At 42.3% G+C, this 16,006-nt stretch overlaps 1 protein-coding gene across 9 annotated transcripts in view; it reads left to right on the top strand.

Annotated features, from left to right (window-relative positions):
• Positions 1-16,006, top strand: part of AREL1 (apoptosis resistant E3 ubiquitin protein ligase 1) — a 37,675-nt gene that overhangs the window by 128 nt on the left and 21,541 nt on the right. The window contains exons 1-7 of one of the 9 annotated variants that reach the window (XM_066627147.1): positions 5-160; positions 9,568-9,813; positions 10,820-10,879; positions 11,606-11,832; positions 12,838-13,075; positions 13,658-13,827; positions 13,917-14,097. In XM_066627147.1, coding sequence (XP_066483244.1) covers positions 10,864-10,879; positions 11,606-11,832; positions 12,838-13,075; positions 13,658-13,827; positions 13,917-14,097 — 832 coding nt within the window. In that variant the 5' untranslated portion in view covers positions 5-160; positions 9,568-9,813; positions 10,820-10,863. Of the gene's footprint in view, positions 1-4; positions 179-994; positions 1,024-6,412; positions 6,487-9,567; positions 9,814-10,819; positions 10,880-11,605; positions 11,833-12,837; positions 13,076-13,657; positions 13,828-13,916; positions 14,098-16,006 lie in introns of those variants that run through there. The other 8 variants (XM_066627175.1, XM_066627184.1, XM_066627127.1 and 5 more) reach the window with 8 other exon arrangements.

Below are 16,006 nucleotides of genomic sequence, written 5' to 3'. Positions count from 1 at the left end.
CTCGGCGCCGCCTCTCGCCCTCCCCGGGGGAGGAAGCTGAGCACCTGCGGCCGGGAGGGGGCGGCGCTCTTGGGAAGTCTCCCCGGAGCGAGGAAGGGGCGGTGTCCGAGGCCTGCGGGGACGGCATGAGGAGAGCTGGCGCGGGCGAGGCGCGAGTGCGGTGGGCTCGAGTCTGCAGGTGGAAAGTGGACCCGCTCCAGCCCTTCCCTCCCCCTGGGGCGGGGGGAAGCTCGGGCCTGGCAGTGCCATCACGGGGGAGGGGCACCCCTGGACTGTTGCAGCCCTCGCCTGTGCAGACCCTCCCTGCCTACCCTCCCTCTGCTTGACACCCCCTTCCCGCCAGTGCCCCTCAGGGGCTTGTCAGACGGGGGGGGGGATTCTGGACCCACTGCAGGCACTGAACTCTCCAAGGATCCTTAGGCTCATTTGGAAACGGAACCTTCAGCATACTGGGCCTGGCACCCCCTTATGGGGAAAGGCTGCAGCCTTTGGGGCTCCTCAGCCCAGAAAGGAGGCGCCTGAAGGATGGGGTGGATAGAGTGACGTTCTTTTCCCCCTCGCACAACACCACAGCCAGGGGACAGCCGCTCAAATGGAGTGTCTGGAATGCTTTGCCACAGGATATGGTGATAGAATGGATGGGGGGGGGGATGTTCTTTCCCTCTGACACAACACCAGAACCAGGGCACATCCTCTAAAATGGAGTGTCGGGAGAGTTAGGACAGACAGACAAAACATTTTTTTACCCAGCGTGTGATTAGCCTGTGGAACTCCTTGCCATGGAGTGGTATGGTGGGATTTTCTTCTTCCTCTCACAACACCAGAACCAGGGGAGAGCCACTAATGTTGAGTGTTGGGGGAATTGGGACAGACAAATGAAAATATTTCTTTAGCCAGTGTGTAATTAGTCTGTGGAACTCCCTGCCACAGGAAGTGGTAATGGCACCTGCCCCGGATGCCTTTAAAAGGGGATTGGACACGTTTCTGGAGGAAAAGTCCATCATGGTTTACAAGGCACGATGGGTATGTGTAACCTCCTGGTTTTAGAGGTAGGCGACCTAAGAATGCCAGATGCGAGGAAGGGCACCAGGATGCAAGTCTCTGGTTGTCTTGTGTGCTCCCTGAGGCATCTGGTGGGCCACTGTGAAATACAGGAAGCTGGAGTAGATGGGCCTTGGCCTGATCCATCAGGGCTCTTATGTTCTTATGACATGCCAGGTACAAGGGAGGGCACCTGGATGCAGGTCTCTTGTCTTGTGTACTCCCTGAGGCACCTGGTGGGCCACTGTGAGATACTGTACTAGATAGACCTTTGGACTGATCCAGGGGGGCTCTTGTTATGTTCTTATGTATAGTAGATGCACTTTCTCTGAGCATAACCCTAAAGGGATGTACTTGGCATTCTGTCTCTTTCACCACCACAACCCAGGTGCCTCCAAGTTCTGTTAAACAGCCCTCCCCCCATTCCTAGCTTATATTTGTCCTAAAAGTTGTTAGTATTTGATCACTTGATTTAAGCATTTTTTTCCTATCTGGTTTTCTGGCTGTTTTCATATGGGATTCTCAGTTGCCCCATTCTGGGATCCACCCAAGGTTTAGAAGCTTTCTTGCTGTGACATTGATGCTAATTCTGCATTGTTTGTATCCTGCATATTGTGCTGTAGTGGCGTATTTGTTGTCCATTGTTCTGATGGATAACTTTCAGTCCTGGTTATGCTGCTGTTCTAGAAGAATTCAACTTCAGGAGACTTTTTTTCAGGCAGGAAACTTTCTTGTGCTTCTTGTTTAATAATGTACATTCTGCTTGGGCTGTTAAAATTAGTTAAATTTGCCCTGTGTGCTGTTAGCAATGATAAGCATGGAAACTGCTATCAGAACAGTTACAGAAGGTTCCCTCCACCCCATAAGTAACTAATTCCAGTTGAAAGATTGGAAATTCACAATAGAATGTTTTAATCCATGCCATAAAATATTTCTAACAAGTCAGGACCCACTCCTACCCAATTTTCCAGTGCCAGTGCAGCTGTGCCAATGGGGTGTGCTGTTGTGGGGAGGCAGTCACAGAGGCTTCTTTAAGGTATGGGAACATTTGTTCCCTTACCTCCCGGCTGAATTGCAACTGCACCGGTGCTGCAAAGTTGGATAGGACTGGGCCCTCAAACCTGTGACATGCTGATCTTGGTTTGTTTGTTTTTTAAATAGGCATCTAAAAAGGAAGCTTGCATGTAAGATACTGAAAGTTAGATTAGAGAACCTCTCAGATCATTTCTCACTCAGTGATGATTTTTAATGACTCTGGTTCTCATCCTATCCAATTTTCCAGCACTTTCAGCCGCAAAGCAGGCCTGAGGTAAAGGAACAAATGTTCCCATACTTTGAGGAGGCCTTTGTGAGTGCTTCCCCAACACAGGAAGTAGTGCATACCCCATAGGCACAGCAGTACTGGCACTGGAAAATTGGATAGAATTGAGCCCTCTGAATTTGATCACTTATTTTTGCTACCTTAAGGTACAACTTAGCAGTTAAGTAAGTGTGAGAGGCAAATAACCATACTTTTAAGGAAATTAGCTTTCCTGTTGAAACACATTACAAGATCCAGGCAATCTGTTAAATTGTTCTTATCAATAAGAACAATTTGTGGTACACACTGTAATTAACTGCTTGCTTTCAATGCAATCTTATGCATGTTTATTTGGAACTAAGTCCCATTGTTTTTAATGGGGCTACTTCCAGGAAAATGTGCATAGGATTGCAAGCATAATACAGGATGAGAATAAGACTAATTATTCCATGGATGGCAAAAAAACTATAGCAAATCAATTTAAAAAACAAAGTTTCTTTGCTCCAGTGATTTAAAAACAACCTTGCTGACCTTTGTGATGTAAGATAAGAGTCATTAAGAAGACAATCCATCAATCAGTCATCCTCTAAGAGCTTACAAAGGTGCTTCACTCAGCCCCTCCCTTCACCAATGCAGAGCATCACCTTTCTTTCACCTGCTCAGGGGGAAGGGAGGGGTCGCCTGGAGAGAGAAGGATTGATGGATTGTCAGCCAGCTGCCCTCTCATTAAGGAGGCTATTGTTAAAAGACTGTTCAGTTTTTTAAACTGATTTTAAATGGATGCATTTTTCCCCTTCTCCAGGGATCAGCACATTCCTTCTCATTTGCAGTGGCCATTCCTGTTGAGTCAAATCTGTGCATAAAAAATCCTACATATAAATAGGCTGAACCTGTAATTGTAGCGAATATGGATCACGTTTCAGTTACTGTGAAGATAAGTTTTACAAAACTTGCTTTTTTTAAGGCAACATATAATTAGTACAGGAACAGTGCAAGTTAAAAGGTTTTGGGTTGCTGACTTATTTTTAAGACTGTTCCAGTATTTCCTAACCTCCTTCTGAAATGGTTACGGTGAAACCTGGCTAGTGAAAATGTCTTTGTTCTTTCTCAGGTCATCTCGTTAGGGCAGTGGTTCTCAAACTTTGAGGGAGCTTTACTCCCTCAGTAAGTTATTTGGGGAGGGGCTAGGGCAGTGATGCGATCCTCAGGATCGCGCTGCTAAGGGGGCAAGGGGGGATACTTGTGACTTACTTTATGAAGACAGGGCTGCAGCAGGAGGTGTGGAAAACACCTTTGCTTTGCTTTCCCCGAACGTTCCAAGCCTCGGGGAGTGCTGCAGAGGGCTGCACAGGGCTCCCTGCACCTCCTGCAGCAGCCCTGTCTTCATAAATTAAGTCACAAGCAACCCCCCCCCCAATATGGGTGCGATCCTGGGAATCACTTCCCTGCCTCTCCCCTTCCCCCGCCCCTTATAGGGAAAGGGGAACCTTTATACGAACTGGTGGGTTGTGACTGTGTTAGGGCATTACTAGAAGTTAGCTAGCACTTTGCAGCTGATGCATGGTCTTATTCTACAAATTCAGCAGAACTCTGTGTCTTGTCAAATTAATCATTTAAGAGCTCATAATTACACTTTATGTCAGTGGTTTTCAAACTCTCATGGAGAGTTTGAGCCACTGTAAGTGCTTGTGGGGGCGGGGAGAGGCAGTGGGGGCAGGGAGAAGGCAGCAGGCAGCAGGCAGCGGCAGGATCCCCAGGATCACGCCGCTCAGGGGGCTGCAGGGGCTTGGGTGCACTTACCCAAGTCTCCTGCAGCCTCCCGGCAGTGTGGGGAGCCCGGTGCAATCTGCAGCAGGGCTCCCCGCAGCAGTGAAAGTGGTGATCACGCTCCACTTCCGTGTTAGCGGAGGCGGGGCGCAATTGCTCCGTTTTTACTTTCACTGCTGCGGGGAGCCCTGTTGAAGATCACACCGGGCTTCCTGCACCCCCGGGAGGCTGCAGGAGGCTTGGGTAAGTGCACCCAGGCCCCTGCAGCCCCCTGAGTGGTGCGATCCTGGGGATGGCGTCGCTGCCTCCTCCCTGCCTCCAGGCTGCCCCCACCCGTTAAGGGGGCAGAGGCCAGGGCCCACAGGCTGGGGCATCGTGATGCCCCAGTTTGAAAAGCCCTGTTTTATGTGACTGTCCATATAGCCTTTGGAATTAACATGCTGTATTTAGCTTTCAAGTCACCTTGTGGTTAATCTGAATTGGTGTGTGTGTTAATTGCTTAATTTTCTTAACTATCCAGGGATATACCATACCTTCCCCCTTATGCAAATCAGTATGCACTTGTCATGTACATTGTTTAGAAGAAGGAAAAGTTCTTGTCATTGACTAATTTTTCCATTCAGACCCTATGCTTGTTAACTTGGAGCTATTTGTGCTAATCTCATGTGGTTTCTAGTTTTATATGGGGGCTGCTTCACACAAGATGAATTTCCTACATGAAAGTCATTTCCATGTAGCAGACTGCATGAAACCTGCATTGTGTTCATCGCATTTGACTATGCACACATGCCAGTATCACCATCTGCAAGCACAGGGGGAAGCCACAATTGACTTTGATTTTCCAGCATTCTTGCTGAAATACCGTATTTATCGGCGTATAACACGCACAGGCGTATAACACGCATCTTCATTTTAAGAGGGAAATTTCAGGAAAAAAATAAGGGTAGCTCAGAACTTTTTTTTATTAATATTATTACCACATATAAGGTAAATAATGTAAAAGGACAGTAAAAGCAACTGTTTTAACAAAACTTTTTACCTAAGTTTAAATTAAAAAAAAAGAGTAAGGTACCGTAGTATCAGGGGGGTGTAAATTTGCATTCTGTACAACGCCAATCATAAGTAGTGAGGCATTTCCCAAACGTCAGTATTTCTTTGCCCCCACCCCACCTCACCTCCATCTCTTCCCCCACCCCACCTCACCTCACCTCAATCCCTCCCCCTCCCCTCCCCAAAGAAAGGGTCTCCACTTACCATATTCATCAGCTGCCAGCGGCTGTGATAATATGCGGCGGGCGCAGCGCTGACATCACGTTACGATGCTGCGCCGCCGCTAGGCACTATTGGGAACGGGATCCCTTAAAGAGGATTCCGTTCCCTGGACATCGGCGTATAACACGCATACATCATTTGCCCCCTATTTTCAGGGGGAAAAAGTGCGTGTTATACGCCGATAAATACGGTAGATGTGCTTGCATTCATCACATGTCATAAACTACAAGTGAGAATCCTTCAGTTTCCCACGTGGAACAGATTTCTGTGCAGGAAACTGTCCTGAATGAAGCCATCCATGGTTCCTGACCTGATCACTAGCTATCAACAGGAAAACAAGAACAACAAAAAAAAAGCACCCTTGTTCTTACCCTTGTTCTTGCAACAGATTAATACAAATACCCCTCTGAAGATATTCACGCACAGTTGCACAAACTGCATATTAGCTGTGATACTACTTAAATGGTGGTCCTTGTAAAAGAGAAGGATAGTGTTAGAAAGGAACTCAAAGTTGAAAGAAATATTGTACATGCTTTGGAAACTATGGAAGCAGAAAGAGAAATGTCTGGAGTGTTTCACACAGATCTGTGTTTGCAGTCTTTAGCTTTATTATCTCAGTGGAAACTTTGCTGACTGCCAGACATATATTCTGGACTATGAAGTTAATTTTGTGTACGTGAATCAAGATTGACCTCTCTTTTGTCTGTTCTTTTTTATTTGAAGTGGAAGTGAGTACACAGATAGTTGCATGAGAGGTAGTTCTGAAATAATTATTAACCATTTATTATTAATAATAAATAATAATAAATGTTAATAATATTATTAACACATGCAATAATAATAATACATGTTAATAAATAAATAAATAAATAAACAAATAATTCATTTTCATTTTAAAAATAATCCTTATTTACAATTGGTACTTTTAGCAACCTTATGATAGTTCCAAGAAGAGACAGTGATGAGATTGTTTATGATTGACCTGTCCTTTGTCCCATGTATTGATTTACAGCCTAGTGCTATCCAACTTTCCAGCGCTGCTGCAGCCCAGTGGGGTGTGTTCTGCATTCTGTAGTGGTGGGGGGCAATCAAAAGTCCTCCTCAAGGTAAGGAAATACCTGTTCCCTTACCTCAGGCTGAACTGCAGCGTCATGGACACTGGAAAGTTGATTAGGATTGGGCTGCAAGTCACATAATTTCTAGATGATGAGTTTATTTTTGTTGCACAGGCTTGTCAGCATGAATAGCAAATAATGTCTGCTTGTGCTCTGGGTGCTGCTTCTGAAAAAATTAATGGTTTGCAAATTGTTCCAATGTTCCCTTGAGGGTTTTTAAAAAAAATAAAACTGTTGTCAGATTGCTGTTTGTCACTTTCATAGGTTAGTGTAGTACTTCCTAAGAGGCATTGCAGCAAATGGGGATTAAAGTTTCATCACACATAGTCAGATGAAAAAAGGAAGTGAGTGTCACTGCTGGATACTGTATCTGTTTTGATGCATGCAAAGTTTATTTTTACAGACTATAGGAGCCACAATATGTGGCAAGATGACGCATCATAGCCACATTAGAATGGTAGGCTTCAGTTTTAATACAATTTTGTTATCCATATTTGTGTAAACTGTGGTTGATGAAGAAATAATGTTACTTGTGTGGCTATAATCGCCTGAATGGGAATGTTTACTGTTAGCTCTAAAATGAGCGTATGGTATTCTTAGCTGTATGGTAAGTGGAAGTCGGTCACAGTAGTTATTTTCACATGCTCTGCAGCTTGGGGATCTCTGTGCAGGCTTCTGTGGGGCTCCCCGCACCCACAGGAGCCTGCTGCTGTATCAAGTAAGTAAAAGAAAGCCCCTGACCCCCTGACAGCAGTGTGATACTAGGGATTGCTAAAGGGTTGTGATACTGTGTTGTGATATTGTGATACTGCGTTGCTGTAGGGTTAAAGGCAGAGGTTCTCAGGCTAGGGCATTGTGATGCCCCAGTTTGAGAACATTTGCCTCCGTGTATAGATTGCCTTGCATACTTGTTGTAGGTTGCCCAAGCAAGGCTGGGGCGGGGGGAGTTTGTAGATATGGTTGGGCAGGAGGAGAGAGCAATCCTTTCAGAACTTTACAATATTGGAAACCATACTCTTTCAACAGCTGGGACTAGCACAGGCACATGAAGAGGTAGGCTGGGATACTGGGTAGGTTAAACTGAGAGAGAGTGGCCTTTTGTAACTCTTCCCTCTCCGAGAAGACCACCATTCACTCCCCAGTCCATCTAGAACAGTGATGGTGCCCTGCAACACCATGCATAACTTGAAGCAGCTCTTGCTTTTGGTGTAGGGGATGACAAGAAGTTTCATACATGCTCCTTCCAGTCATTCCCAAAGTCCCAGACATACCATCTCCAGCCTGGAGAACTTCCTAGCCCAAAGGAGTTTATGGAGGTAGCAGCCACTTGATCTTGTGGGTCTCTTTTATGGAAGCTGATTGAAACTTAAGTGATGGGGATTTTTCATCATCCCTCTATCACAGAGGTTTTATTAAGGACAATTTAGAGATCACTGCAAAGTCTGTTTCACAAGGTAGTGTTTTTAAAATAGGTAGAACTTTTTAACCTGCATGATGAACACTTCTGTGCACCCCTGCTATTTTCTCTGTAAACCGCTTTGTGAACTTTTTGTTGAAAAGCGGTATATAAATACTGTTGTTGTTGTTGTTGTTGTAGTACTTCTAGCTAATCTCTCACCAACATAAATTGTCTATCTGGAATCTCCTGTTTATCAGAAAAGGCAGTGCCTGGGCAGGTGGGATTTCCTCTGAAATAACCTCACTGGGGGTTATTTTCCAAAGAACAATTACAAGTCTTCTAAGCAGTTGTCTTTTTCACTTCTCTGAAGAGTTTTAGTGAGTATAGGAATATTAACACTGCAGACTTGGTGGAGGATAGAGCTGTAGATGCTTTTTAATATAGAAGGTTAGATTTTACTATTTGTGGTTTGATATTAGCTGGTGTGCTTTGGCAGGCATGGTTGGAGGTGTACTTTTCCAACTATTTCTTTGTATGAGGTGGTGTATCCATGGGCCTGTCTTCACTTTGCTTTGTTTCACACAGTGAATGCTCACTTATTGCTTGCACAAACTCTAGAGATTGTGTTTTTAAAAAAAAAAACACAAACCAATAACCTTGTTATCTCATTATTCAAACCACAGTATTTCTTTAGATGTCCTATATTGCATTCATCTCCCAACGTGTGATCTATTTTCTCCCTTGAATTTCCCCCTTGATTATATAATGCAGTGGAGTACTGCATATGCCATGGACTTCTGCTGTGTAGTTTTGGATAATGTCAATGACATCCCTAGTAATGAGTGACATAGGTCCTCCCCTCCCCTCCCACACTGTTCTTAATCTCTTTGCTTTAACCCACCAGGCTCCACCTCCTGCTACCAGGTTTCACCTCTAATCTGCCAGCACCACCCTTTATTTTGCAGTTCTGAGTCTCAGAATTGGAGGCTACAAGAGACCTGAGTTCCCGAAAATCTACCCGAAATAATTTTCCTATGTGAGAGTAATGTCCATGTTGGAGAACTAAGTGTATGCTGTAACGAGTGACAAATGCACATGTCTGATTAGCTGTGTGTACATGTGACAGGAATCCACTTCAAGTGCAGATTCCTGCCAGGTGTGCTATGAAAGAGGCACCTGATGCATTTGTTTAGCATGAATGCCATACTGTAGAGATTCTTTCACCAAAATGACATTTATGCAGGCACACCATCTTGTATGCAAGTGACCTAAGCTTCAGAATGTAAAATTCAGTATCTATAAAGAACACTGAAATGATATTGGACTCTAGCTATCATGCTGTTATTTGATATTGCCTGACTTTTCACAGATCTCATGGAATTTGACTCAGGGCCCAATCCTATCCAGTATTCCAGTGCTGGTGCTGCTGTGCCAATGGGGTATGCACTACTTCCTGTGATGGGGAGGCAGCCGCAGAGGCCTCCTCAAGGTATGGGAAAATTTGCACCCTTACCTCAGGGCTACATTGAGGTTGTACTGGTGCTGGAAAGTTGGATAGGTTTGGGCCCTCAGACAGTTGGAGAGTTAGGTGCAAGCATTGTTCTTGATTTGCTTACTTGTCTGTTTCATTATTTGTTCAATGTAATGATTATAATTTCTGTCTTTCTTTTTAGGAAGATCTGCCAGCAGGTTTCTTGAAGGCTTTATGGTGTGACAATGCAGAGTGCCACTCTTTGGGATGGGGGACTCTTTGCTGTACTTGATTCCACAGCTGTGAACCTGTATTGTGAGTTCCAGGATTATTTTTCTCCATGATGGTCTGGCATTCATTCCCTCCTGTGGACACTTTCCTGGTTTCTGAAGTGCTGAGGAATGGGCAGTCCCCTATTGTCTTTGAGGGCATGGGAGCTTGTGTAAAGGTATATTTTTCCATTGGCTGGAAGGGTGGGAAACAATCTGAACTGGCTGTGAATTACATCTTGGTAGAGCATTGCCAGTCAGAAAACAAAGTCCAATTTGGTTTCAGCAGAGCAGAATTTGCAACCTTTTTCAGTTGTCCATACTGTATAATGATATATTTCTTATAAAATATATTACCGTATCCAGTTAGCTCTTAATTAGTACTTACAGACACAATTTTTTTTTTGTAATAAGGCATTAGTTTCTATTTCTCATAGATTCTTGTGCCAGTTTGCTTTCATGCTCTCTACAGGTGGAACCTGTTTATCTTGATTTAAGTGAAAAGGAGTACAATTGTGTCTCCTTTTCCTATATAACAATCCATGATTTTTTTTTTAGCATGTTTGTTGAAATCTGCTCTGTTTACCTGTCTTTTGAGAAACAGACTTATGCATAAAATATACCATTCCAGCTGGGAAGATACTGTTGGTGGAACCAATAGTGGAACCAACTCAAGATGAGCAACCCTTTTATCTCTGCTCTGTTGTGAACACATGGTGAAAGTTTTGCAGTCCACTAAGTATTATCAAAGTGGAATATTGTTTTATTCTGTTATATTGTTGCTGTGAATGTTGGCAAGTGAAAGTTGTCAGTGTTTTACTTTTTAAAATGTTCTGGTTGAAATTATCAAGCAGAGAGATTGTCAGCATTTGCTGGAGATACTGATGATCTCAGATTTCTGACACTTGGAGTAACACACAAATAATATACCTTAGTTCTTATAACTGGACATAAATCTTTATGATTTATTGATCTAAAACTATCACTTTTTTCTTTAAAGAAAGGGTAGATTTAGGAAAAAAAGGTTTAGCAAGTGGTTGACATTGTTTGGTAGGGCAGACATCTGATGACATTTTCCTGTTAAATACTTTGGGATTCCTTTGTAAAAGAAAAGACGGTTATTAAAACGTATGAATCAGCATGCAACAGGTGGGATACTGATTTGGCTTGCTTTTTGTGTTCTAGATGCAGCTGTGATCCTCGGCTGTGTGTCTCATTGAAGGGACCTGATGTTTTACGTTATTGGTAAGTTTGTGTTGCAGTTAGACTTTGAAAGCTGTTTCTGGATCCTTCAAACAAGATGTATTAATTATTTTTCACTCAGTCATGCGAACTTCAGAGTCTGTTTAATTAGACACTAAGCTTAAGAACTTGCATATCTCCCCCTTGTGACATATAATTTCCCTCTTGCTTTGTTCACTTCCTTCATTTGTCCCTTACTGTGTTGACAGAAGCTGCCTGAGACATTTGGTGCCTGACACAGAACATCCATATTGCTATTTGCCATTGTGATAAAAATGTGCTAAATAAATTAATAATTTCCTATCCTTTAATAGAATCCAAAAATTTATTGCCTCAGTCAGCTAATGATAGTGCTAGTCTAATAGAGAACGGCCATTGCTCAGTGGTAGAGCACAAGCTTTGCATGCAGAAAGTCCCAGCCTCAGTTCCTGGCATCTTAGCTAGGCCTGGCAAAGACCCCTCTGTAAAACACAAGTTAGCCGCTACCACTCAGTAGACAATACTGAATTATATGAACCAATGGATTAACATGGCATAAAGCAGTTTCCTATGTCTCCTACCTCATGACTTTTTTTTTTTCCTAATAAGAGATTTCCACTTCAAGATTATGTAAATGTTGTGAATTCCCACTGAGAGTGACTCTGGGCTGCCTGCAGTTCTGAAGCTCCATGATGATGGATTTTTACCACTTTACTAAATCTTTTTATCACCATTTTGTTCCTATGACAGGTGGAATCACAGTATCTGTGGTTGCTTTCTTTTTCACCATTAAGTTCCTCTTTGAGCTTGCCGCACGTGTAGTCAGCTTCCTCCAGCATGAGGACCGGGAGCGCCGAGGGGAGCGGACCATTTATGACTACGTGCGAGGCAACTATTTGGATCCCCGCTCTTGCAAAGTCTTTTGGGATTGGAAGGACCCCTATGAGGTGGGCCACAGCATGGCCTTCCGAGTGCATGTAAGGGAATGTTTCTGTTTCCGAGACAATTTGGGGATTGGGTATATGTTTTATTTCAAGGCAGAACAGGGGGAAAGTCCCTTTTTAGAGAATGTAGGACTATTATAAGAATCTCCCTTTTTGTATCAATTTCATGATATCTGTATTGGCAACCTCCAGTCTCGAAAGACTATGGTATCGCGCTCTGAAAGGTGGTTCTGGTACAGCGTCTAGTGTGGCTGAAAAGGCCAATCCGGGAGTGACAATCCCTTCCACACTGGGAGCAAGTGCAGTCTGTCCCTGGTCTGTCTCCCTGGCTATGGGCCTTCCTTCTTTGCCTCTTTGCCTCAGACTGTTGGCAAAGTGTCTCTTCAAACTGAGAAAGGCCATGCTGCACAGCCTGCCTCCAAGCAGGCCGCTTAGAGGCCAGGGTTTCCCACTTGTTGAGGTCCATTCCTAAGGCCTTCAGATCCCTCTTGCAGATGTCCTTGTATCGCAGCTGTGGTCTACCTGTAGGGCGCTTTCCTTGCACGAGTTCTCCATAGAGGAGATCCTTCATGATATAAGCTGAACATTTTTCATCCTGATAGAAATTGTGGCCACAGATTTTGGCAGTATTTTGAGGGTATCTCTTGTGCCCTTGTTTTGGAATGAGTTTATGTGGCCCTCTGACCATTGGGTTCAAGCAAGTCAAGCTTAGTGATTGCTTTCTAAGGATGTAACCTTGTACACGGACCTTCTGAGCTTAAGTTTTATAGAACTTGCTTGTATATGGACTTACAGTTTGAAGGCTATCTATTATTGAAGCATGATTGGAGGAGGTAATTTTTTTTAACAATGTAAAGATTTCTGCCAAGCATGTTGTAAGCTGAGATGTGATTGCAGTTCCATACCTCATTTTGGATACTAATAATGGAAAATTGAGATGTTGCATTGTACTTACTGCATCATTTTTATTATCAACAATACACGAACTTATGTAATGTGTGGCTTACTGCTCACTGGGCTTCCTAATTCCCCATGCAGTTATTCTATAAGAATGGCCAACCCTTCCCTGCCCATCGCCCTGTGGGGCTACGAGTTCACATCTGTCACATGGAGCTAGCAATGGATATTCCTGTGACTCAGGAAGTACTTCAGGATCCCAGTTCCAATGTGGTGAAGGTGGCATTCACAGTGCGCAAGGCTGGCCGGTATGAAATCAGCATAAAACTTGGAGGCTTGAATGTGGCTTATAGCCCTTACTACAAAGTCTTTCAGCCAGGTAAACTAAGACACAGATGGGAGAATATGTAAGATTATATGACCCAGTACTATTATTGTTACCTTACTATGTGCAGCAATATCTTGCCTTTCATTTATTATGGAACTCAAGGCAGTGTACTTGGGGTTCCGAGGCACTGACCAAATCAAACCCTGCTTAGTTCAGTGAAATACCTGCATTATGTGCTTTCAGACAATGCCCTGAGACTGACATTTGGCACCAGCCCCTTGCTAGGTTTTGCACTCTAGTTATCTAGAATAGAGTACTGACCTATGCTGCTTTTGCCCAGCTATGGAAATTAACCCAAATTTATGATCACTGTTAATCGATAATAAAACTGAAAACCAATAAATTTTCAGTAGTGGAGCTATCACTCATGATGCACTCTGTTTCTATCTCTTTATGTATTTCATTGTCCAGAAGCACTGAGTTTTGCTTCTTTGCCATTGTTGGGTTGCTAAGTTTAAAATCCATCTCATTTTTGTGTCATTTTGTTTTCCTAGTAACCCTTTCTATTAATTCTCTGCAACTGCTTCCTTGCAGTATTATATGTAAATCTAAACTTTTTCTCTTTTATTGTAGGGATGGTGGTTCCCTCCAAAACCAAAATTGTTTGCCATTTCTCCACTCTGGTGTTGACTTGGGGGCAGCCACACACTTTGCAGATAGTCCCTAGAGATGAGTATGATAACCCCACGAGTAACTCAGTATCACTGATAGATGAGCATGATTACAGTCTGTCCATCCATGAGGTAAGTCAGAGTATATGTATCTCTGCTGCAGAAAGATATTCAAGAATATATTATATTATATTCTAATGTATATAATCTGTTTTGTCTAGCTTGGTCCCCAAGAAGAAGAGCCTTCTGATGTTTTATTTGAAAAATCTGTGGTGTCCAATCGACAGACTTGTCAGGTTTTCCTGAGACTCACTCTACTTCGTAGAGGGTGTTTCCATGCCTGCATCTCCTACCGAAACCAGCCTATTAGTAATGGAGAGTTTGATATAATTGTTTTGAGTGGTAAGTAAAATGTGCCTTAAAAATTGATGTACTTATTGCATTTGTATCTAATCTTTTGTCTGAGAAGCTCAGTTCAGTGTTTAAGCCTCACAATAAATCTGTGTGGTTAAACTGAGATATAGTAATTTAACCAAGTGCACTGTGAATTTTATTGTTCTGGAATTGAACCTGAGCTTCTGGCATCCAAACCTATCAGTCTAACCATTTCACCACCCAGGCTCTCTCTTTTACTCATGAAAGCAGGGCCTTCCCAATGCCTTAAAGTAGTGTTTCTCAAACTCTGGGTTGGGACTCACTAGGTGGATCGTGAGCCAATTTCAGATGGGTCCCCATTCATTTCATTCAATGTGTATTTTATTTTTAGTATATTTTTTCAACAGATCAGCTTTGGAGCGTTCTTTATTTTAAATAAATTTTTAAACTTATTGTAAACTTTTAATTTACTTACAACAAAATCAAATCCAATGAATTAAGTATGGTAGGTGATTTTGTTGTATGGTAGAAAAATTTCCTGCTTGATGATGTCACTTCTGACCATGACATCACTACCAGGTTACTGACATCACTTCCGGTGGGTCCTGACAGATTGTCATTCTAAGAAGAGGTGCCAAAAAGAGAAATAGCTCATCACTGTCTTCTTGTTAATTTCATGAATCACTGACAGAGGAAGTCAGATGGAGAATTCCTGTGAAAATTATATTTTATTTATTTTATTTTATACACACTTTATTAAACTGTGTATATGCAAATATTATGTTCACTTTGCTCTTCGCATAACTCAGGCATAAAATGATAAAGGATTTATTTATGCAGAATAGTATGTGACCTTTAGAGCATGCTGAATGTCCCAGATTCACTACCTGGCATCTCTAGTTAAAAAGAATTGAGATAGCTGAGATCTTGGAGAGCTGCTAGCAGTCACAGAACTGAACTAGATGGATCAATGATATGAAGAGATAAGGCACTTTCATATGTTCTCCAGCTTTCTGGTTCCGTATGCATACAATAGGTCCAATTGAAAGAAACTTAAGTACATTTGACTAACAATACATTATACATAAACCTGTATTTAAAAAAAATCACTGCTAGTTTTTTATAAGAAAAGCAGCTGTCAAAACAGTAGAAGTGCATATTTGAATTTAAAGTTAAATGTTTCTGCATTTATCTTACTATTTGTAATCTAATCTTTCAATCACAGATGATAAGGCAATAAGAAAGGAATTCTTTACAATAGCATGAGTTCCATACATACCCAGTTTAAAGTGGCTGATAAAGTAATAGGATTTTGCACTGTAGGCAAATTTAAAAAAATAGTAGACTCTAAAAGAAGAATAATCTTTATTTAATTTAAAAGCAACTAGAATGTTCTGCTTAACATGATAAATAAAAATCTAAAATAATATAAAAACCAGCTCAGTTAGAAGGGATTTTATCTTCCCAAGTCAGGTACAGCTCTTACCGTTTTTAACAGTTACTAAAATTATTCTTGCAATTGAGAGTTGTTCTAGAGAAGGGCAAGAATCAACATGTTGCCATCTGCTGCCAGGGATTTTTCGTGGTAGCAGTCTTGTTTGGAATGGGCTTGGGGTGGACATATTTTTCTACAAGATTAAGAAAGAGTCTTTCTTACTCTCAACAGTTGTGCAGAACTTCTGCTTTTAAGCCCTTCGTGCCTATATGTAGTCACTGAGGCTCACTAATACATGTTTACTTTTTTTAAAGAGAAACTTTATTCCTATCCTGTTGGATATTGTGCACAGAATCATGACGTACACAGTTGTGGGCAAATGTTTATGCATTTTCAAACATTTATTGGAGAACTGTTTTTTTTGTGCATTGTTTCTTTCACACATTGCAAATATACGATTCTTCTTTTCATTATCCACATTTTATTAAGTCTTGATCATTT

This window comes from Tiliqua scincoides, chromosome 1 (assembly GCF_035046505.1).
Source record: "Tiliqua scincoides isolate rTilSci1 chromosome 1, rTilSci1.hap2, whole genome shotgun sequence".
Classification (NCBI taxonomy): domain Eukaryota; kingdom Metazoa; phylum Chordata; class Lepidosauria; order Squamata; family Scincidae; genus Tiliqua; species Tiliqua scincoides.
This window is presented reverse-complemented; position numbering and strand designations above follow the sequence as displayed.